Here is a 23,614-nt window from a genome sequence, read left to right as displayed (position 1 = left end):
ACAATGATGCTTTACAATTGTTACCATATCTTTTAACCTGCGGCTACATAATGACTTGGCAACATAAACACCTTCTTATTGAAGTCAAAATATTTCTAACTTCTCAGGCATATTTAAAGCTTAGCTTCTTGGCATGAAACATTTTGTATTTCCGTACTATCATCCTTAAGATTATCTCTTTCATCTTCTTGTCTAGTTACAGCAATGGTTTCTTCTTTAGTTAAAGGCATACATTACTTGTTGTTCATTTAGATAATTGAGAAATACATTAATATCCATTTTATCAGCAAAGTAAAATTGTCGAATCTAATCACTCAATTCTATAATGACTCGTTAATTCTCTTTATCCACCTCATTTGTAACTTGCAATTCATTGACATATAGTGCCTAAAACAACTAGCAATTATCGATGGCTTCACATTAATTGACTATTCAACAACTGTATTTACAATTCTATTAAGTATGCTTATTTTTTTTAGTTTCAAATAATATTTTTACATCAAGAAAAGTAAAAGAAAATCTTAATACTACTAAAATAATTAATTAAAATCTTAATACTACTAAAGCATTAATCGAAATCGTAATTGTACAATTAAAATATAAATTATAAAATTAAAAATTAAATCAATAGTTTTTATAATTATACCTGTATAAACAAATTTAATAATAAAAAATAATACGAAAAAAAAAAAGTTACAAAACCCTGGCCATTTTGTCGTATAATTTTCCCCTTAATCATACATTCAAAGGTACACCTCTTCCTCACGCGCATTCCCACCAATCACAAGTCACCCTCCCCCAACTCCCAATCAAACAAACACGTGATCTACACGTTCCAACCCTCCACGTCAACCCCCTTTGAAATCTCGATTCCCTCTTTTGATTGCAACCTCTAATATAAATTTACCATCTTATCCCCCATTTATTTATTGATTACCATCTGATTTCCCTTCATTTCATTTCCATTTCTCTCTCTCTCTCTAAAATTTCTTCATTTTCATTTTCTTTTGTTTTTCTCTCAACGATTTTTCACGAATCGGGCGAAATCTCCTTCCCCTGTTTCGCCTTTTGTTTTGACATGAATTTTACACAACAATATCTTCAAATCCAACCCCAAATCTTTTTGGGTCTTTAAATTTGTCGTCTTCAATTCCTTTATTTGACGAAAAAAAGATTCAAAACGCAACAAAAATCACTCATTTTGGTCTGATTATGAAGCCGATTCAACCACCACCGTCTTCTGCGTTGTCGTCGTCGTCATCTTCGTCTGGTAATAAGCGAATTCCGCGTCGGCGGTCGGACCTAACCCTTCCAATCCCGCATCGGGACACGGCTCTGGCGGTGCCGCTTCCTCTTCCGCCCAACTCGGTTACGTCAACGAGTCAGAACAACAACATAGTGATGAGTTTCAATGAACTTGACCGACTCAACCGAGTCGGGAGCGGATGTGGAGGCACCGTTTACAAAGTCGTCCACCGGCCGACCTCGCGGGTCTTCGCGCTTAAAGTGATCTACGGCAACCACGATGACGCCGTCCGCCGTCAGATCTTGCGGGAGATTGAGATCCTCCGCGACGTCGACCACCCGAACGTGGTCAAGTGCCACGACATGTTCGATCACAACGGCGAAATCCAAGTCCTTTTAGAGTTCATGGACGGCGGCTCTCTCGAAGGCTTACGAATTGCACACGAAAACTTACTTTCAGATCTCGCTGGACAAGTCTTAAGTGGATTATCGTATTTACATCGCCGCCACATTGTTCATCGCGATATAAAGCCCTCGAATTTATTAATAAATTCAAGAAAAGTTGTGAAAATTGCCGATTTTGGGGTCAGTAGAATCTTGGCACAAACGATGGATCCGTGTAATTCCTCAGTGGGGACGATAGCCTATATGAGTCCGGAGAGGATCAATACGGATTTGAATCAAGGGCAGTATGATGGATACGCTGGAGATATATGGAGTTTGGGGGTGAGTATGTTGGAGTTTTATTTGGGTAGGTTTCCATTTTCGGTGGGGCGGCAAGGGGATTGGGCGAGTTTGATGATGGCAATATGTATGTCACAGCCACCGGAGGCTCCGCCGACGGCGTCGATGGAGTTTAGGGATTTTATAAGGTGTTGTTTACAGAGGGATCCACATAGCCGGTGGACGGCGGCGCAGTTGTTGCAGCATCCGTTTATATTGAGAGGAGGGGCGAATCAGGTGAATCAGAATCTTCATCAATTGTTGCCTCCACCACGACCACTTTCTTCTTAGTTTTTACTTCATTTTAATGAATGGATGAAATGGATGGATGTTAAAATCTTGATTTTGGTTTCTTTTATCTTAATTTTGTTTGATATGATCGGGCTGAGGTGGGATTTGATTTTTTGGGGGGTTTTAGATAATTGGGGTTATGGAATTAATGGGGGGAGCTTCTTCAAGTTATGGATATGGATGAATGATGAATGTCAACTTTCAATCAAATTAATCAATGAATGAATGCACCAATCTTGTCTTTTCATAAATGTTCTTCCAGAAAAAGGAATTACTGTTGAGTTTTTTTCATTTTTGTTATTAGATTTTTGATGTTATGAGATATTGGAGATTGGTTTTTGGGGGGATTGGGTTTTATTGGGTACTGAAATCTTGCCATTTTTGGTTACATTTTTGCTTTGCTCTATTCATTATGTGTTGGATTAGATTTGGCTTTTCTTGTATAAGATGTTGTTTTTGGATTGATTTGATCACTATCTTGTTCATTGTCAGGATGCTAAACTCATTATAGCTTTGATAAAAAGAGTTTTTTATTGCCATATATATATTTATATATATTTCTCTTCCTAGAATTGGTAAAGATTTTCTGAGATTTTGTGGATTTGTGTGTCTCTAGAGATCAAAGCTTTAAGCTTCTCTTTTTGTGGAAGGATATCATATAACCTCTCTGTTTTGTGCATTTTGAACTGTTAAATCCCTTGATATCTGAGGGTTTTGAACATGATTTTGTTGTCAGGAGCTGCATCTATTTTCTTTCATTCTGTAAAACATGTTTTTGGAAGCAATATTAGCTTTTGGTTCAATGTAGTGTTGTTTTGTTTTGGTTTTACAAGTGACAAGTGGTATGATGATGATGAGTTTGTATTAGATTTACATATATGGTTTTGGGGCGGTGTGATAATTGGTTAATCAAATATTGATTTAAGGTGGTTTGGTTATTATTGTTAACTTTTTAATGGAAGGCTTGCAGGGCCACATTGGTTAACTTTTGTGGTGATTTTATTAGAGTTTTAGTCTATATAATCATTATGAGAGAGAGAGGTAAATTATTCATCAAATCAAATTGGTAATTGTGGACCTATATCTATGTGCATTTTTTTTTTTTTTAAATTCTTTTTTATAGAAAGGGTTGATTTTATCAATATGTAAATTTTGTTGAAATTTTTGAGTTTTGTAATTTTTTTTTTTTTAAAAAATAAATCTATATTTTTCTATTTACAAAATAAATTTTCTTTTCAATTTTTCACAATTCTTAATAAGTATTTGATTATTTTTCACTTCTATACAATATTCATTAAATAAATAATATACTGAAATTATAATGGTTACACGAATTGATTTTTGAACTTATAATAATTCATAAAACCTTAAACAACAAACTATGAGTAACACCTACCGGTATATGATATCCTCCAATCAATGAACGAAGTGGGATCATATCATTATATGAACTTGTAAAATTGAGCGTTTAAGTGATGTCATCTCATTCTCTCGAATGTTGTGTTCCGATCCAGTGCAGAGCATGGTATGATCAAATCAATAACTTTCATAAAACACACATGTTTTGGCCAAAGACTTTCCACTCTTAAGTTATCAAACACCTTCTGTTTCATACCCTCACGTTCCAAACATTGACATTGTGTGACCTTCCATCTATACTTATTTAACTTTGATTATTTTAACTGATGACTCGTTTACATTGTCACCTCGAAATTAGTCGAAAGATCTATTGCTTTTAACTATAAATAACTAAGTCATAAAATCCTCATGTGTTAAAGGTAACGATGGATTACCAACACTTAAGGACACAATTTAGTCTCACATCATCTAGCAAATGAGTTTGAGATTCCACCTATCATAAAGCTCAAGTTTTGAGTGAAAAAGCTCAAAAGTAAATCGGTACTAGAGGTGTGCAAAAAAATTAAGGTAGAACCGGAATCGACAGATACCCAGGTTTCGATTCCGATTCCTACTTGGAACTGACTGCCACAAAGTCGATTTCGGTTTCGAAAACCTGGAACCAATGCTATGCGGATCTGTTTTCGATTTGACCACCTTAAGAACTGGAACTGTGACTAAATTGAAATATTAAAAAAATATAAGGACCATTGAAAGTTTTACGTTTCAATTAAAGTTTTTCCTTATTTCTTCCTGAATTTTCTCTTGTTTTGGTTGTTTTATTCACAGCTGAATTTAATTGATGTCTTACTTTGTTATTAAAATTAATTCACCATTCTAAGTGAAAACAACTTTATTTTTCTATTCATTTTCTTCTCATCACCTAAACACAACACCACAAAAAACAATTTTTTAAATAAAAATAACTCTAATTTTCCTTTCGTTTTCTTCTCATTGATATTGAACACAACACACACACACATACACACACACAAAAAGGAGAAAACATGAAATCCAAATCCAACAAATTCCGCCATTTAACATTAATATTAACAGAAACCCAAATCTTCATTTTTCATACAAAAAATCAATTTGGCATAAAAAATCTTTATTATTCATACCAAAAATCAACAAAGCATAAAAAGAAAAAATCAATTTGGCTAGACTTTCAAATTCTTCCTGCTATTTTTTAAAATTCGGCAGAAATCCTCTTTTTTATAAATGCAAAAAAGGAGGAGGAGGAGAAGATAAGAGAAGAAAAGACATCTAAAATAGGGTGTTCTTCGTTTTCTCTTGGCTAGGGTTTTGTGTGGGGAAGAAGAAGATAAGAGAAGAAACAAGAGAACTTGATTTTGTTTGTTTGTAAGCGTCGCTTAGGGTTTTAGCTTATAAAAAAGGTTTTTCAAAGTGATTGGTACATGATTTATAATCCAATGGTCAAAATTTGTTGTGAGATGGGGGTGTATTTGTAACTTTTTAAGGGTTTATTTGTCCTTTTTGAAACAAATATGAATCATTTGGTAATTTTATTGGGTACCCGGAACCGGAACCGGGCAGGCTCCGATTCCGATTCCGATTCCAATTCAGGTTTTGGTTCCTTCCCGCCCACCCCTACGCGGTACATATACTCATTACCCTCCGTCCAATAATGGTTATGGATGACACTCACATAAGCATCAAACAAGATTTTTGGGCCATGGCAATCGATACAGGGATCTTGATCTTCCCTTTTGCTTGTGTATATGTAAAATATTTACACTATTTTGGGTTGGTGGGATCAGCTACAGCTTGTCTTTTTAAGGTCAGAATGAATATAAATTGATTTATAAAGGGAAAGAGACAGATAGAGATAGATTTCTTCTAATTCCTTTCGTGGAAAGGCAAGGGACCATGCCAAACTAAAAAAATGTATTCTATTTATTTATTATTATTTATATATACTATATGTGAAGTTATTCTCTTTGTATTCTAGAATGAGGGTTATTTTTGGACTGATTCTTTGATAATTTCCCATTATATTGTTCAAAAGAATAATATCCATTTTTTTTTCTGAATAAGGGGGAGAGCTGTAACTAAAAATTATATAAACAACAAATTTCTTATATAAAATCTGAAGGGCCTATGGGCTTGAAACACCCAAGCTTGATTGGCCCATTACTCCTCGGATGGGCCTCATAAAAATCAAAAGTGGGCTCAACCCAAATGATTGGGCCGAAAAGTTTTGGCCCAGGTTTGTCGGGTTCCAAATGCTAGTAAATTAATTGGATATTACTTTGCATTGCGAAATCTTTTAAAACAAAACAAAACAAAATAAAACAAAAAAGATGACTATTGATTAAATAATATTTTGTGGTTTTTAAAATAACACATAACATTTTTTTTTTCTTTTGACATTTCATTAAAATCCTAAATATTAAAACAAAACAAAACAAAACAAAAAAGATGACTATTGATTAAATAATATTTTGTAGTTTTTAAAATAACACAAAACATTTTTTTTTTTTCTTTTGACATTTCATTAAAATCCTAAATATAATTTTTTGTATAACCTTTCAACAAACTGGGGCCTTCTCCTGGCCGAGTTACCCCTGTCCATTATTCTAAAATCCCTAACTTGATTGCAAACTACTTTTGGCCACTTTCCGAAGCCACATGTCCCCTGCCACTCATCCCCCACCCTAACCTGATTGTCGCCCACCCCTTGGTGTCAAACAATGAAAGACCAAGTCAATTTCAAAAAACATCAAATCGAAACCAATTCAGTTAGAAAAATCAACTCAATCGCAGCGGTATACGCAATTCACGGGCGAACGGGGAGTTACTAAGGTCGGGTGTTAGAGGGGTTTTGTGGAGTGGACGCTGATGGTTCAGGTGGTGGTGTCGGATTGAAATTTGGCTGTCAAAATCAGCCAGAATTTGGCCTAGAAAAGCGAAACCCTAAATGTGCGATTAGATCACAAGAGTGTGTTTGTTGGATTTCAAACCTACAAGGACTAATGTATTTATCAGGGGTGTGTTTGCTAGATTTTAAACTTGTTGGATCACCGATCGAATCGCCAATTGGACCGATCAACCTGTTACTCAACCCCTTGGTCGAGTAACAGCCTGGGTCGGGTATCATAACACTGTCTTATTGTATAATCCCCAAGAGGGTTTTGACACTAGGAATTGAGAATAAAACATAACATTAACAAGTACAAAAAATTAGTTGAAATTTTGGTTAACGGTAGCAAGATAAAGAAACCCCGACTTGTTATGGCAAATTCTAATTAATATCACTACCAACTTCAAAATCTAATGAAACACAAATTTAATGAGCAACTTAATAACCATATACATCAAATTACTAATGTTTAGTTAATTTCATATTAATTACTTCTGGTTTCAACTTAATTCTAATTTAATTTTTCTGCAATGTGTTCTTCTTTAAACCCAGATGTTGATACAATGGCTAAGTCATTGCACCATGTAATTAATTTTCCTTAACGATTAAATTGCTCCTTTCTTTTTTTTAATAGAATAAATTTATGTTTTTTTTTTATAGATGTATTTATATCATAATTGTCATTTGATGCAAATTACTGCCATTAATGGCAATTTAAATTAGATAATCTTTTATATATTAAATATACCACGTCATATATACATATAGTATTAACAAATGATTTCGGTACGCTGATTAGAGATTGTCACATCAAACACAAATATTTGATCACGTAAGACATTATCATCATATGAGGTCCTTACCAGGACACCCCAGAGGTTTACTCAAATAACAAGAGAGCCATAGGTTTCAGAATAAAACACGTACACCTTGTAATTGAATGATGTTTGAGGAAGGGTAAAATAGAAAAATTTTATTGTTTTCCAAATGTCTTATCAAATTGTCAAAGCATAACATTTTTAATCATTTAATATATTTAATAGTTTGATCTTCTCTGTGTTGCAGGAGAAAAGACAAAATAAGACTATATTAGTAATTGTACCAAGATAGTGTTTGAATTAACTTTTCATAAAGTGTTTATCAATTATAAAGATGTAAGACCCTGTTTGTTTGTTTAATTTAAGCATGAACCTAACCTAACTTAATTTGGAACTTTTTTATTTTTTTTATTTGGATGACCGAAGTATCTACGCCAGTTTATGGGCACTTTAAGTAATCCATAGGGACCCTAAAAGGCTGAAACTATCGGTCGGATATAAATTTCAGTAGCTACCCATATTAACAACTGCAGGGACTCGAACTCGAGAAACCATATAAACTTATATCATTCTTTGCTCTTTTACCATCAAACATGTTATAAAATAATCAATTATTATATTAATAACTGCAAATAATAAATATATTGAATATGAGAATAATATAATTAAATGTCAATAAAATAACAATACAATAAAATTAGCAGTACTAACAACTCGATCACGTGTAGGAGATTTGGTAAAGAATACAACCTTAAGATGAATGTCAAGGCCTGTGTAACACACGGTTTCCTTAAAACAGATTTGCCTACTTCACTCAGGTGCACAAAGATATGAGCAAGTATGTTTTCCAAGATACAACGATAGATGAATAGTGAGAAAAGCACCACTCTTCTATTCAGACAAACTAAATCAAGTTTTAACTCTAACAAAGGAAAAACTTACAAAAAAAAAAAATTTGAGAGAAAATAAGATATTGAAAGAGCTCTCAATTTTTGTGTGATAAAAATGAGAGGAAAAACACATTGGGACAAACATTGAATTCCACCATCATCTTCTACCTTTTCACTTTCCAACTTTAAAACCTCCTCCATTAATCCACTAACATTTCATCTTTCAAATTCTTAACTTATACCACCACATTTCATTCCATCACATTTCATTCAATTTATTTAATATATTCTAACAATCCCTCGCGTGAATGAAATTGACAAATCTAGACACAAGACGCAGTGATGAAATTTAAACAGTTGGACTTGCATAGGATAGGTAGGTGTTACCCTTTGAACCTTCCCTTATGAAAGTATGTTTACGTTATTGACTAATTAGTAGACATGATGTCCTTGAACTGATTTGTCATTTATGTAAATGATGACATACTTAACACAAAAATCCTTCCTGACATTATTCAATTCTCATTATTATGTTTGTTTTTTAGTCCTATACAATTCCCTTTAGAAGCGATCCTACCTTTTTCTCACATAGATGATCTCTTTAAGAGTAACCCGCATTACTCTGCTCGGAAACCCGACGCATAAGAATCATTAAAAACTTTTGCTTAACCTTATTCCTTACAGGCATCATTGTTTCATGTAATCATAGAAACAAACCGAGAGTAACTCTCACAGTGATCTATCTAATTCTTTATAATTAAGTTATCTCTTTGAACTTAAATCTTGGGATCTCCAGTCAATTAGGTTGAGTTTCCATTATATCGACTTATTATTTCATGGGCTTTAGTCTCATTCCTCTCGATGATTTTTCAACAACCTCTCTATTTAACCCTTTTGGTTAGCAGATCCACTAAATTATCTTTTAATTTCACATAATCAGTAGAGATAATTCCTATTGAGAGCAGTTGTCTAATGGTATTTTGTCGATGACGTATATGTCTAGACTTACTATTATACATATTGCTCTATACCTTTCCAATTGCAAATTGATTATTACAATGAATGTAGATTGTTGGCACAAGTTTTGGCCACTTTAGAATATCCTCTAGGAATTGACGTAACCATTCAGCCTCTTCACCAGAGCAATAAATTCATATTCCATAGTAGATCTAGCTATAACAGTTTGTTTAGAGGATTTTCATAATACAGCTGCACCTCCTAGTGTGAACACATATCCACTAGTAGATTTTGAGTCTTTTATATCAAATACCCAGTTTGCATTTTATATCAAATACCCAGTTTGCATCATTATATCCTTCTAGCACATTTGGATATCTAGTATAGTGTAGCTCATAACTACGAGTATACCGTAAATACCTAAGTATTCTTATTATTGCTTTCCAATGATCAGCTCTAGGATTACTCGTGTATCTAGTTAGTTTACTAACTGTGTAAGTTGTGTCTGGTCTAATACAACTCATTAAGTACATCAGATTTCCTATAATTCTTGAGTACTCTACTTGAGAAATACTATCTCCTTTATTCTTCGATAGATATTGGCTAGTATCTAAAGGTGTTCTGGCTAAGCTAGAATCATCTTTGTTAAATTTTCCAAGAATTTTATCCACATAATGCGATTAACTTAAAATAAGCCCTTCCGAAGTTCTTGAAATTTTAATTCCCAATATTACATCAGCCAAACCCATATCTTTCATGTCAAATCTTGAATTCAACATATCTTTGATAGATTTGATCATCTTATCATTACTACCAACAATGAGTATGTCATCAACTTAAAGACATAAAAGGACATAACCATCATTCGTTTCTTTGACGTAGACACATTTGTCACATTCATTGATTTTGAAGCCATTAGCCATCATAGTACTATCAAATTTTACATGCTATTATTTTGGTGCTTGCTTTAATCCATATAAAGACTTGACCAGTTTACAAACTTTCTTTTCTTGCCCTAGGGCAAAAAAACCCTCGGGTTGTTCCATATAGATTTCTTCTTCCAAATCTTCATTAAGAAAAGCTGTTTTAACATCCATTTGATGTACTTCTAGATTTTGCAAAGATGCAATCGTGAGTATCATCCTAATGGAATTTATTCTCGTCATAGGAGAATACGTATCAAAGTAATCTAGGCATTTTCTTTGCTTGTATCCCTTAATTACAAGCCTAGCCTTATACTTGTCAATTGAACCATCTACTTTCTTTTTCTTCTTGAAAATCCATTTGGATCCTAGAGGTTTACATCCTAGAGGAAGATCCACTAGTTCCCATGTATGATTTTGCAGGATGGAGTCAATTTCATTATTAATAGCATCTTTCCAAAAAGGTCTTTCTAAAGATCTCACGGCTTCTTCAAATGTTTGAGGTTCATCTTCTAACAGATAAGTTAGAAAATCTAGACCAAATGATTTTATTGTCCTTGCTCTTTTGCTACGTTTAGGTCCATTCTCAACTTCTTGACTATTTTCAACCATAGTCTCATATGTTCGTTTAGACGAACTTGATCCTTCTTTGGATCTACATGGAAATACATGTTCTAAAAAAGATGCATTTCTAGATTCCATTATCATGTTTTGGTGTATGTCTGGGATTTTGGACTCATGCACAAGAAATCGATTAGCACAACTATTATATGCATAGATAGTGAAGGTGCAATCAACTGTTTTTGGACCTATTTTCATCTTCTTTGGTGTTGGTACTACTACTTTGTCAAGACACCTCCACACTGGTAAGTATTTATAAGAATGTTTCCTTCATTTCCATAATTCATAAGGGTTTTGTCTTCCTTTTTTCGAGGTATCTTATTTAAAAGATAATTAGTTGACAAGACAGCTTCCCCCCACATGTTCTGAGATAACCCATAATTTATTAGCATTGCATTCATCATTTCTTTCAAAGTACAATTCTTTCGCTCAACAATTCCATTTGACTAAGGTGAATAAGGTATTGTGGTTTCATGTATAATTCCATATTGTGCACAAAAATCACGGAACGATGATTCATACTCCCACCTCGATCACTTCGTAACACCTTTATCTTTTTATTGAGTTGATTCTCAACTTCATTCTTATAAAGAATAAACTTATCAATAGCTTCGTTCTTGCTTTTTAGCAAATACACATAATAGTATCTTGTGCTATCATCAACAAAAGTAATAAAACACTTATTGCCACCCCTTGTTTGTACAAACTTTAGGTCACAAATATCAATGTGAACTAAATCAAGAGGATTTGTGATTCTTTCAATACTATTAAACGATGACTTTGTCAATTTTACCTCAACACAAGTTTCACACTTATGTTTGGAATCGATTTGGAAAATAGGTATGTGATTTAAGTTAATTAATTTACGCAAAGTATTATAATAACATGTCCTAGTCTACCATGCCACACATAGGAAGACTCAAGCAAATAAGAAGAAGAATTTCTCTTATTAATGCTATTAGGTTTTACAACACAAACATTAAGCTTAAGCAGCCCATCACTCACATAACCCTTTCTAACATACATTCCATTCTTTGACAAAACTACTTTGTTTGACTCAAGAACTATACAGAAACCATACTTGTTCAGCAAAGAACCAGACACTAGGTTCTTATGGATTTCCGGCACATACAGAACATTGTTCAGAGTTAGCTCTTTCCCATATGTTATCTTTAAGACCACCCTTCCTTGGCCTTCAATCTCTGAAATAGCTGAATTTCCCATGGACAACTTTTCCCCGTTCTCATTTGGTTCAAAGGAATTAAATGGTCTTTTGTCAGAGCAGACATACCGAGTGGCTCCAGTGTCAAGCCACCATTCTCTTGGGATAGACCCAACCAGATTCACTTCTGAAACCACTGTAGAGAGACTTATGTCAGAGACATCCTAAGTAATATTCACCATAACATTTGCCTCTTTGATTCGGTTTCTTCTTGGCAATCTACAATTGGAAGCTTTGTGACCCATATTGTCACAGTTAAAACACTTGCCTTGGAACTTTTTTGGCTTCTTAGAAATGCCTCATTTTGGCCCTAGCTTGGCCTTTTTCCCTATCTTCTTAGAATTAGAACTCTGACCATGCTCCATAGCATTTGCTTTTGCTGCTACAGGAGTAAACCCTCTATTTTCAGAACTTTTGTTGTCTTTTCAATCTAAAGTCTAACAATGAGTTCTTTAAAGTTCATCTCTTTTCGCTTGTGCTTAAGATAGTTCTTGAAATCTTTCCATGAGGGAGGTAGCTTCTCAATAATGGCAACTACTTGGAAAGTTTCACTTAGCACCATCCCTTCAGAATGAATTTCATGTAAAATCAACTGGATCTCTTGCACTTGATTGATAATAGCTCTTTAGTCCACCATTTTATAATCGAGGAATCGTCCCACCACAAACGTTTTGGACCAAGCATCCTCAGTTTTATATTTAGGGTCTAAAGACTCCCATAATTCTTTGGCCATTTTCTTCGAAGTGTACACACTGTACAATGAATCTATCAAACAATTCATGACATAATTTTGGCACGAAAATTCAGAATGTTTCCAAGCATCAACAACACTGATACTTGAACATCGTGCTCATCTTCTTTGAGCGTAGGAGCATCCTCAGTCAAGAATCTCGCAAGATTCAAGGTGGTCAAATGGAAAAACATCTTTTTTTGTCACCTCTTGAAATGCATTCCACTGAATTTTTTCTGGTTTTTCCTCATGGTTCATAGGAATAGATGTCGGTGCCACATGAGTTGGTGTAGGAGCCACAACTTGGTTCGACATATCACCAGGGTTTGATTCAGATGTCATTTTCTGAAAAATCCAAACCAAAATTTATTATGTGAATTTTTGAACAGTAGTGAAAAGATAATTCCTAAGAAACACTGAAGGGGTCACAAACAGTCCCTCTTAAAATCTAGTCTCCTTAGATAGAATTTCTTTAAATCGTACTGTTCAAATTTCACCACCACACTTTTACTGCACAAGGACTGCATCCTTTGGAAATATCAAAACACAATGTTTTTAACAACATAAACTACAATTACTAATAAAATCAAATATGTTTTAAGATTGTTATAAAAAAAAATATTGTTATAAAATAATCAACTATTATATTAGTAACCGCAAATAATAAATCTTTTTAATATAAAACAATAGAATTAACTGTCAATAAATTAAAAAGACAATATAATAGAATTAACAATACCAACAACTTGATCACGTATAGGAAATCCTTCAGAATGATAGGATGAGATTCGGAGAATACAACCTTAGGAAGAATGCCGAGGCCTGTGTAACACACAGTTTCCTTAAAACAGATTCGCCTCCTTCACTCGGGTGCACAAGGATTTGAGCAGCGTCTGTTTCCCAGGATACAACGACAGATGAATAGCAAGAGAAGCACCGCTTTTTTTTCCTAACGAACTGAATAAAGCCTTAACTCCAACAAAAGAAAACCTTAAAAACTAGAAAGAAAATAAGAAATTGAAAGAGCTCTCAACTTTTTTTGGTGTGTTTGAAATGAGAGGAAGAACACATTTTTATACTACTCAAGGTGGGACAAAACATTGAATTCCACCATTATTTTCCACCTTTTCACTTTCCAATTCTTAAAACTTCCTCCATTAATCCACTAACCTTTCACCTTTCAAATTCTCAACTTACACTACCACTTTCATTCCATTTATTTCATTCAATTTAATAAAATATTCCAACAAAAGTTGCATTGGTTTTACCAGTTGCGATTGCAACCGTTAAAAGTGCTTTTTCTGCAATGAATCTTGTGAAAAGTTGGTTACGCAATTGAATAGGAGATCAATGGATGAATGATTGCTTGGTCACCTACATTGAGAAAGATGTATTTGATACAATTGACAATGAGATGATTATTCAACGTTTTCAAAATATGAAAACTCATCGAAGACAATTGTAGAAAAAATGTTTTATTTTTACAAAAATTGTGTTTTTTGAAGATATTTATTTGTATTTTGTAACTTTTTGTTGAAGCTCATCGTAATGAAAAAAAAAGTATGGTTACGATTGGTTTTATTTTATTTTATTTTATTTTATTTTTTTGTCTCCATAGAGTGAAATTCCTAATCCGCCACTAGATAGGTTTAAGAAATTTTTATGTACAAAAACAAACAATTTAACACTTGTAACCATACTGTAAAAAGTAAAAAAAAAAACAAATATATCATTCATATTTAACTATTCAAATTTATTCAGTTTATAAACCAATTCAGTATAATTCAGTTTTCAGATAAACAAACAAACGCCACCTAAGTGTTCCATTTTGAAGCCAATGAGTCTCATTATTTCTTTCACTAATATAAAAACCTCTCATCCTATTGTCAATGTCTCTTGGTATACTAATTGTAATATGGAATACAAACTTGTAAGATAAAAAATTATATAAACACCCTACGAGCCCCATAGGCTAAGCACACTTCAACTAATTTTTAAAATTCATTGAACATCATACAAGTCAACTAATCTTCGAGATCCATTGAACACCCCACAAACTCAATAGATTAGAAAAGTCACAAATGTAGTAAGTGGTCACTTAATGAGACTCGAACATAAGACCTTTAGGCAACCTAAAGTCTTGACATCCGGCCACAAAGCCTAAATGGTTTTTGTTCATTTTGTTTCTTTCGATTTTCCCGATGCAATACTAACAATGTAACAAACTCCCATTTTGCCATTTTAAGAGTATTAAAAAAACCAATACATAAATGGTTAAAGGTAGTTTCGAAATTAAATAGGGTTTGGTCAGTTAAAAAAAAAAAAAATTATGGACTTTAAATCTTGGGAAGGTGCACCACTACAACTATAGATAGGGTCCGAACTGATAATAGGTGGAACTAATTATCATAATCACTATTAATTTTTTGTCATTTGCATATGGGTATAATCGGTAACGACAATATTATACACACACACATTTGATAATTATAAAATAATGAGATAAATAAAATAATTTATCAAATCAACTCCTAAAAAGTCATGTTAACCCATGCCTTACCCAACCTAAAAGAAGAAAGCTTAAACATTTTAAGATAATATTTAAAATTATCTCGATTGTATATGATATTGACTTATAAATAAAAAGTTACCATGATGAGTAAAATATTAATGTTACATATACTGACACATCACTTGAAAAAAATGGAATACTTAATCTGACCAATTGGTAACTTCATAATTTTATTACGTGTAATATTGCGTATCCAACTGGTAAAGAATCCAATTGAACCATATGGTACCTTAAAAAAATAAAACCTATATATTCCAATTCAAGTGATGTATTATTGTATCATGCATATGTCAACGCTCCTCACTTGAATAAAAAAAAAATTGAGTTTTATTTTATCAATAATACTACACTTACATTCTAATTTTATAAACTTTTTTTTACAATCTCGACGTGATAATTCACAAATAAGTCCCGTTTGCTTGCAATAGATTTTATCTATCTAATTGTGAGTTATCATATCAAAATTGTAGGAGAAAATTTATAAAATTAGAGTGTAAGTTAATCTTTATTGTTATTTTATTTAGAATAAGTAGCCCAACTGTACACCTAATACTTAATCTAACCCATGATGAGCTGAGCAAACCATTCACGATTTGGGCCATTGTTGCGCCATATAAATATAAGAAGCAAGAGATATCCAATCCACAATTGGGGTGTGTAGTAGGTAAAGGTCAAGATCTCTTAAAATGACACAACTTTCTTTAACATATGTCTTGTTGTGGTAGGTAAAAAGCTATCCCACATTCATCAATCCATACTTCTGAAGTCAAATTGCCACCACCACCAAACTTTGACCCCACTTTGGCCCCCACTCACCACCTAAAACTACTCTAACCCACCAACCCTATTCCTCATTTCTCACTCCGACCATCACCAAACTCTTTTGCTTTTCTTCTTATGTTCACCTTTTTTATCTCAATTTTACCCCCCAAACTTTACAATATCCCCCATTTCTCACCTCACCAACCGCCTTCACCAACTTATTCCTGCTCCTATATCAATATCAATATCAACCTATTGCCTTAGCTTCTGTGAGGCATTCATCAAAACACCTTCGCCATTTCTCTGCAACTCTAACTCAATACCTTCTCTCAATGGAAGTTCAAGCTAAGCCGCAGGAAGAACTCATCGTTTATCGCTCAAAACTCCCCGATATCTACATCCCAAATCATCTCCCTCTCCATTCATATTGCTTTGAGAAAATTGCAGAAGTCGCTTCACGTCCCTGTTTGATCAATGGCTCCACCGGTGACGTCTACACCTACTCCGACGTCGAACTCACCTCCCGCAAAATCGCCTCCGGTTTAAACAAGCTCGGCATTCAACAATACGACGTTATAATGTTGCTCCTCCCCAACTTCCCTGAATTCATTCTATCATTTCTTGGGGCTTCCTATCGCGGCGCAGTCGCCACTGCTGCCAACCCTTTCTTCACGCCGGCAGAGATTTCAAAGCAAGCCGAAGCATCGAACGCCAAGCTCATAATAACACAAGCGTGTTACGTCGACAAAGTTAAGGCCTTATCCGAAAAAGGAGACGTCAAGATCATGTGCATTGACGCAGCCCCGGACGGTTGTTTACATTTCTCTGAACTAACGCAGGCCGATGAGAACGATTTTCCGGAAGTTAAATTCAACCCGGACGACGTCGTGGCATTACCATACTCCTCCGGGACAACGGGGCTGCCAAAAGGAGTGATGTTAACGCACAAAGGACTGGTGACAAGCGTGGCACAACAAGTTGACGGAGAGAATCCCAATTTGTATTTCCATTGTGAAGATGTAATCTTGTGTGTGTTGCCACTGTTTCACATCTACGCGTTGAATTCGATTTTTCTTGCCGGGCTGAGAGCCGGGGCGACCATTTTGCTCATGCAGAAGTTTGAGATAAATTCATTGTTGCAGCTGGTACAGAGGTACAAGGTAACGGTGGCGCCTATCGTGCCGCCGATCGTTCTGGCCATCGCGAAGTCGCCTGACGTCGACAAGTATGATTTGTCGTCGATCAGAATTATAAAATCCGGAGCGGCACCGCTGGGGAAGGAGCTTGAAGATTCTGTGAGAGCCAAATTTCCTAACGCCACACTTGGTCAGGTATGGCCTGCGATTATTAATATTTTTGTTTAAGTAATGTGATTAATGCCACCTATTTGGGTAACCAACACGGTATCGTTACTGGGTTATTGCCTGCCACTGTACATCAACATATAAACTTTGTACTGGTGTGCCGGTAATGATGCTATTATAGTCCTCTAAGGATTCTTAAACTGGCAACTTAAATTCCTTACCATTTCACATTGTTTTTTAACAACACAAATGAGGGGGTTTTTATGGAGATTTCATAACTTAGGTAAGTCTGCAAATCATTTTTCACATTTCTTAGACAACAGCTTACTTTCACCATACGTTAAGGACAAAAGCGTACTTTCACCATATGTTAAGGACAAAAACGTAAATTGATCATACTTTAGCTAATTGAATGATTAGGGCCTAGGGGATACCCTTAGTAGTTTTAATTTTAAAATTTTTGGGGGTCCAAAATTTGCAGTTAATAATTAATATTATGATCCCATCATGTCGCACAACTACCATTTTAGGTGATTTATGATTGTAACACGTAGCCTTCCCCGTTTTATTTATTGTATATGATTGTATAAAGTAAGATACTAAATAAAACTTTATCTTATTGATATTTTCAAAAATAATTTATTGAATATTAATTATTTTATAAGGTAGTAATTTGATTAAAAACATTACATGTTTAATTTTGTGTTGATGAAAATTATAAAATTCTTCATAATTTAATTGTGGGTGTTTTTTATTAATAGCCAAATCTATAATAAATTAAAATTTATTTCCAATTAAATAAGAACCAAAATTATGTTATTAGATTGACAGTTCCTCTTCAACCACAAATATTTAATGAAAGATTTTTTTAATCAATGATTCTTAATTTATTTATTCAACAATATTATCATTGAGTGATCGAGTGGTCAATTAAAACTGTTAGATATAATACTCAAAAAATTCTAAATTTAATTCATCTCAACTGTTAATAGGAGTCATATGATAGTTTTAAGATCTTGAGGGATTAGTTGAGATAAATTGACCTGACAACCCCGATCATTGGAAAAAAAAAAAGTTGGAATCTACTCGTCATGCTTTGAAAACTATGTCGTAATCATAAGATCTTAGTTATTTTTCTTTAATTTTATTTATTTATTAAGTGCTTAATCAAAGTGGGACGATGAGTCAACACATATAGAAAAGTAGTATTTTTAAACCAAATTGATTAAATATTAGTACTTTGATCTGAATTTTTAGTTGCTTTCTGCTTTTTGGGCCTTTTAGTATTGATTTCAGGGCCCATGTCTTCACCACCATCATTACACCAAAGAAATGGGCCTATTGGCCCATTTCCATGTTGATTAGGTTTTTCAAATTTACCTGAATTTTTTATTTGATTTTATAATTGATAATTATTATAATTTTTTTTTTAACCATTTGTTATTTTATTTTTTCAAAATTTAATTGGAAAAAGTAAAAATTTATATTTCGAGATTTGAGTATGTATTTAATATATTTCTCTTTTCTGAAGACCTTTTTGATATAATCCTCATATACTATATGAATATGTTATTATTTTTTTAAAATCAAATCAAAGATTATTATATTAAAAAATATCAAGTAACTCAGAAGTTTTTTTTTTTTTTTTTCTGTCAGAAATTAATATTGTAAAATAATAAAAATAACTCTCATAATTATTTTACAGGGATATGGAATGACAGAGGCTGGACCAGTTCTAGCAATGGGTTTGGCATTCGCAAAACAGCCATTTCCAATCAAACCAGGAGCCTGTGGAACTGTTGTTCGAAATGCAGAGATGAAGATCATCGACCCTGATACCGGCACTTACCTTCCTAGGAATCAGCCCGGAGAAATCTGCATCAGAGGCGATCAGATCATGAAAGGTACGTGTGTGTGTGTATATATATAGATATAGTAATTCTCTAGTCAGACTGTCAAGACCTTACTAATTGCTCTGGATATTATTGAAACAGGATATCTGAATGACGTGGAAGCCACAAAGAGAACGATAGACAGTGGAGGGTGGCTGCATACCGGAGACATTGGTTACATCGATGACGATGATGAATTGTTCATCGTTGATCGATTGAAGGAGCTGATCAAATACAAAGGATTTCAAGTTGCTCCTGCTGAACTTGAAGCCATGCTTCTCACCCATCCCAGAATCAGTGATGCTGCCGTTGTACCGTAAGTTACTGGACTAAAATCTTGGTAATGTTAACTGTTTAATAGTGGAATAACTAAAATTTTTGTAATTAACAGGATGAAAGATGATCAAGCAGGAGAGGTTCCAGTTGCATTTATTGTGAAAGCAAATGATTCTCAAATCACTGAGGATGAAGTGAAGCAATTTATTTCCAAACAGGTATATTTTCAATCACCATTTTCTGATATTCAAATTAAAAGTGTTGGAAAATTATTAAAAAGTGGTTTTGTTTGTGTTTGTGATGATGCAGGTTGTGTTCTACAAGAGAATAAATCGTGTATTTTTCATTGATGCAATTCCGAAAGCACCATCAGGGAAGATTTTAAGAAAAGATTTAAGAGCTAAATTAGCAACCGGTTTACCAAACTAGACTTTAATAATTTGCCAAATCAGATAAATGATAAAGTGCTTTTGGAAAAAGCAATTAATTTGGCTTCAAAGGAAATTTATGGGATTTGTTGTTGATTATGCTGAGATTCAAAAGAATTCATGTATGTAAATCTATGAATCAAATTAAGAATTTATTATAACATGATTTTATCGCTTTTATTACATAATTTTTGTGTCGCTAAAGTGCCTCAACTCATTAAGTTTTTCTGGCATCCTTTAAATCAAAGAATAATTGATTATATCTATATAAATTTTCTTTCTCTATTTTTTTTCTTTAAAGATTAAAGGTTCACAAACAATATAAAAAACCAATTTGTAATTNGATAAATGATAAAGTGCTTTTGGAAAAAGCAATTAATTTGGCTTCAAAGGAAATTTATGGGATTTGTTGTTGATTATGCTGAGATTCAAAAGAATTGATGTATGTAAATCTATGAATCAAATTAAGAATTTATTATAACATGATTTTATCGCTTTTATTACATAATTTTTGTGTCGCTAAAGTGCCTCAACTCATTAAGTTTTTCTGGCATCCTTTAAATCAAAGAATAATTGATTATATCTATATAAATTTTCTTTCTCTATTTTTTTTCTTTAAAGATTAAAGGTTCACAAACAATATTAAAAACCCATTTGTAATTTAGAAGATTTAAATCTTGTAAAATTGACGAAAAGTGAGAAATAGGACATTGATTGCTGTACGGGTAAAATATTGTACTGGACCCCAATGTTCTGAAAACCGGACCGGGAGCCGACTCGGCCAAATGGCCGGTTCCCGGTTCGAACGGTCGGACTAGTCGGACCGGTCGGTCCGACTGATGATATCAGCATGATGTCATGCTGACATCAGCATACTGAAACAAGCAAAAACGCAAAAATGGCAAAAAATTCAGATTCTCCGCCTAATTAAAGTTTAAAAACCATCAAAACCAAGATGAAAAACAGAAAAAGTGATAGACTGGAGAGTGGAGAGTGGAGGAGATCGCGAATGTTACTGCAAACCAAGATGAAAAAGTCAAAAGTGATAGACTGGAGAGTGGAGGAGATCACGAATGGCAGACTGGCAGTAGCAATCCAAGATGAAAAACTGAAAAACTGAAGAAGGGGCAAGACCGCAAGAGTGCAAGACGACTCTGTATCTGATCTGTAGCTCAAAACTCAAAAGCAAAATAGCAAATTGAAAAATGAAAATTAAATTTGTTAAAGTCTGACACTTTGACTTTGTGAGTTTGTGTGTGCGGCTGTGAGCAACTGAGCATTGAGCAACTGTAGTTTTTAATTTTAAAAAAAAAAATTTCTCATTTCATGTGTTAAACCGGATGGGGGTGTGGACCGAAAATTTGTTAAATACCGGTTGGACCGTCGGTTTGCTACAGTGAGACGGTCCAACCGCGGTTTGAAATGGTTTGACCCTAAATCCTGGTTATTTGCTCTCTTTAAACCGGAAATGCAAGCGGGTGGCAGTTCGACCGGTTCGACTGCCCGGTCCGGTCCGGGTTTCAGAACCTTGCTGGACCCTTGACGGCCTAGTAGTGTTATAATCATTATATGGCCCAGTATCTTGACCCAACTTCGGTTGGCCCACATCGGAATTACGGCTTGATGCCTTGGTTCAACCCTGGTTGCTCCTGCAAAACAACCACGACTTGAATCTGATTGGTCTTGTGTTAAAGTCCTTTCCTAAGAAGGTTTGCTTCGCGAGTTGATCCAATCTTCAAGTTGATCCCTTCTATGAGCCTATCCACACTCCACAAGTTGGGTTATTCTACGAAACCACTTCGCGATTTGGGTCACTCAACGAGTTGGATCTCTCTGACGAGTTGGCCTTCTTTGTAGTGACAAGTTGACCAAGGGTTCCGAGCTCATTTAACTTCGAACTCCACAAAGGATCCTGGCACCTTAAGAGTTCCAAGCTCCATGCAAATACTAGCTCGATATAGACTTCTAACTCTGCAAAAAGTCTAGCAATCTAAGACTCCTAGTCTTAAATGATCTCAAATAGTTAACAAGTCCCAAAGTCCCATACAGACTCTAACACCCATGGACTCCTAGTCTTATCAAGATTCTCATAAATCCTAGTGATTTTAATTCTTACAACGAACTTTCTTCCTCAAGTATTTTGGTTTCGCATAAACTAGTATTCTTATACAGACAAACCATAGAACTTCTGGTTCTATTAAGACTGAAACCTTCATAGCTTGCTATAAAAACAGAGGCTTGCCTCTCGAATATGGAGGATTGAGGATACTCTTTACACACTATCAGCCAATAGTCTAGAATCTAAGCATTCTAAACGCCAGCCTTATATAAATTCGCCCTCCTTTTGCCTTATGTAAATCTATGAATCAAATTAAGAATTTATTATAAAATTATTTTATGGCTTTTATTACATAATTATTTCTTCAATATTTTTTATGGGATACATTATGTAAATAAACATAGCTCTTAACTGACAATTGTTTACTTTAAACAAGTTTTTGTATAAAATAAAGAGTAAACGACTTTTTCTCACTCAAATAATGGTTTAATGATACTTTCACACCCATAGACTTTTAAAATACTACTTTACTACCCAAATTTATATTCCTTTTCAGATTTCGACATCGTTGTAACCCCACATCACCACCATTCTCTTCCTCGATCATCACTCACTAAAACCTCTCAAACCCTACTCCCGTCAACCCTACCAATCTTCGAAAATAGAGGGATTAGGGTTTATACAGTCGCCCCTAACAAGTCAAATTTCGATCAATCTTAATCACCAAAATTCAACATTCTACCACCAAAAGACTCACAGACGGTTGACAGATGATCCAAGGAGTTCTATGGTAACTTCTTCGAAATGCTAAAAAAAAAAAAAGATACTTTATTGTCATTTTATTTTATAACTTGATTTTCTTTTAGTAATATATGCAATATTGTTTTTCCTATCTTCAAAAACTCTAACAGCTAAAACGAGTTTGCTCTCTATTCACTGTCGGATATAAATTTGGATAATAAATTATTATTTAAAAGTCTTGGATAGAAAGTGTCATTAAGCTATTATTTGGATAAAAAAAAAGTCGTTAGCTCTAAAATAAAGTATAAAAATGGCTCATACGGATATGGGCTTTATTAAGTAAACCTAATCATTTCTAAGTGCACTTAGCTAGACCCCAAAATCCCAATTACAACGATTAAATCCTGCCCTGTTATAAATGAACCACTAAATAATTTAGGATTAAAGACATAGAGTATGATATAATAATAAAAATTTTCTTATAATTTCTAAAATAACAAAAAAATATCATACCATCAAGAATTGCTAATGAACCGTAAAATTCACGTAGTAAGAGTTAGTAAATGTTATCAAATTATCTTTTATTGTATGCTGATACTTAAAACTTAATGATAAGAGAATTTCTATTATTTTAAAAACTCATAAGAATTGTGATTTTATCTACTAAGAAGAATTAATGTTATTACCCATATTATATGATCAGTGATCACACTGATGAAGCTTTGGAGTTTTCTTTATGACAAAAAACATGATAAAAATATTATAGGTCGTTGGACCAAACAACGACTGGTATTATAAAACAAGAAAATTGATGAGGCCATTCACCGTCTCATTAAACTAACTTGTTTTTATATTATATTTTTTTTTTCCTTTTCCGC

The 23,614-nt window shown here is 33.8% G+C and overlaps 2 protein-coding genes across 2 annotated transcripts; both read left to right on the top strand.

Moving 5' to 3' along the window:
- Window positions 1–946: 946 nt before the first annotated feature.
- Window positions 947–2,287, top strand: LOC116115885 (mitogen-activated protein kinase kinase 5-like). The gene has a single exon (XM_031402008.1). The coding sequence runs from the start codon at window positions 1,213–1,215 to the stop codon at window positions 2,257–2,259; it is 1,047 nt and encodes a 348-aa protein (XP_031257868.1). The 5' UTR covers window positions 947–1,212; the 3' UTR covers window positions 2,260–2,287.
- Window positions 2,288–16,288: 14,001 nt separating this feature from the next.
- On the top strand, window positions 16,289–20,075 carry LOC116115888 (4-coumarate--CoA ligase 2-like). Its single transcript, XM_031402012.1, has 5 exons — window positions 16,289–17,367; window positions 19,046–19,244; window positions 19,335–19,548; window positions 19,624–19,726; window positions 19,818–20,075. The coding sequence occupies exons 1-5, from the start codon at window positions 16,369–16,371 to the stop codon at window positions 19,935–19,937; spliced, it is 1,635 nt and encodes a 544-aa protein (XP_031257872.1). The 5' UTR covers window positions 16,289–16,368; the 3' UTR covers window positions 19,938–20,075.
- Window positions 20,076–23,614: the final 3,539 nt, after the last annotated feature.

The sequence above is a fragment of the Pistacia vera genome, unplaced genomic scaffold (genome assembly GCF_008641045.1).
Source record: "Pistacia vera cultivar Batoury unplaced genomic scaffold, PisVer_v2 Contig755, whole genome shotgun sequence".
NCBI lineage: Eukaryota > Viridiplantae > Streptophyta > Magnoliopsida > Sapindales > Anacardiaceae > Pistacia > Pistacia vera.
The sequence above is the reverse complement of the archived record's forward strand: the minus strand, read 5'-3'. Positions and strand labels throughout refer to the sequence as shown.

Bases quoted from the DNA above. Each gene is read 5' to 3' on its own strand.
- LOC116115888 (XM_031402012.1), top strand. From the start codon at position 16,369: ATGGAAGTTCAAGCTAAGCCGCAGGAAGAACTCATCGTTTATCGCTCA. The intron at 19,245-19,334 runs GTACGTGTGTGT...TTATTGAAACAG, and splicing joins AGGCGATCAGATCATGAAAG to GATATCTGAATGACGTGGAA. The intron at 19,549-19,623 runs GTAAGTTACTGG...TGTAATTAACAG, and splicing joins AGTGATGCTGCCGTTGTACC to GATGAAAGATGATCAAGCAG.
- LOC116115885 (XM_031402008.1), top strand. From the start codon at position 1,213: ATGAAGCCGATTCAACCACCACCGTCTTCTGCGTTGTCGTCGTCGTCA.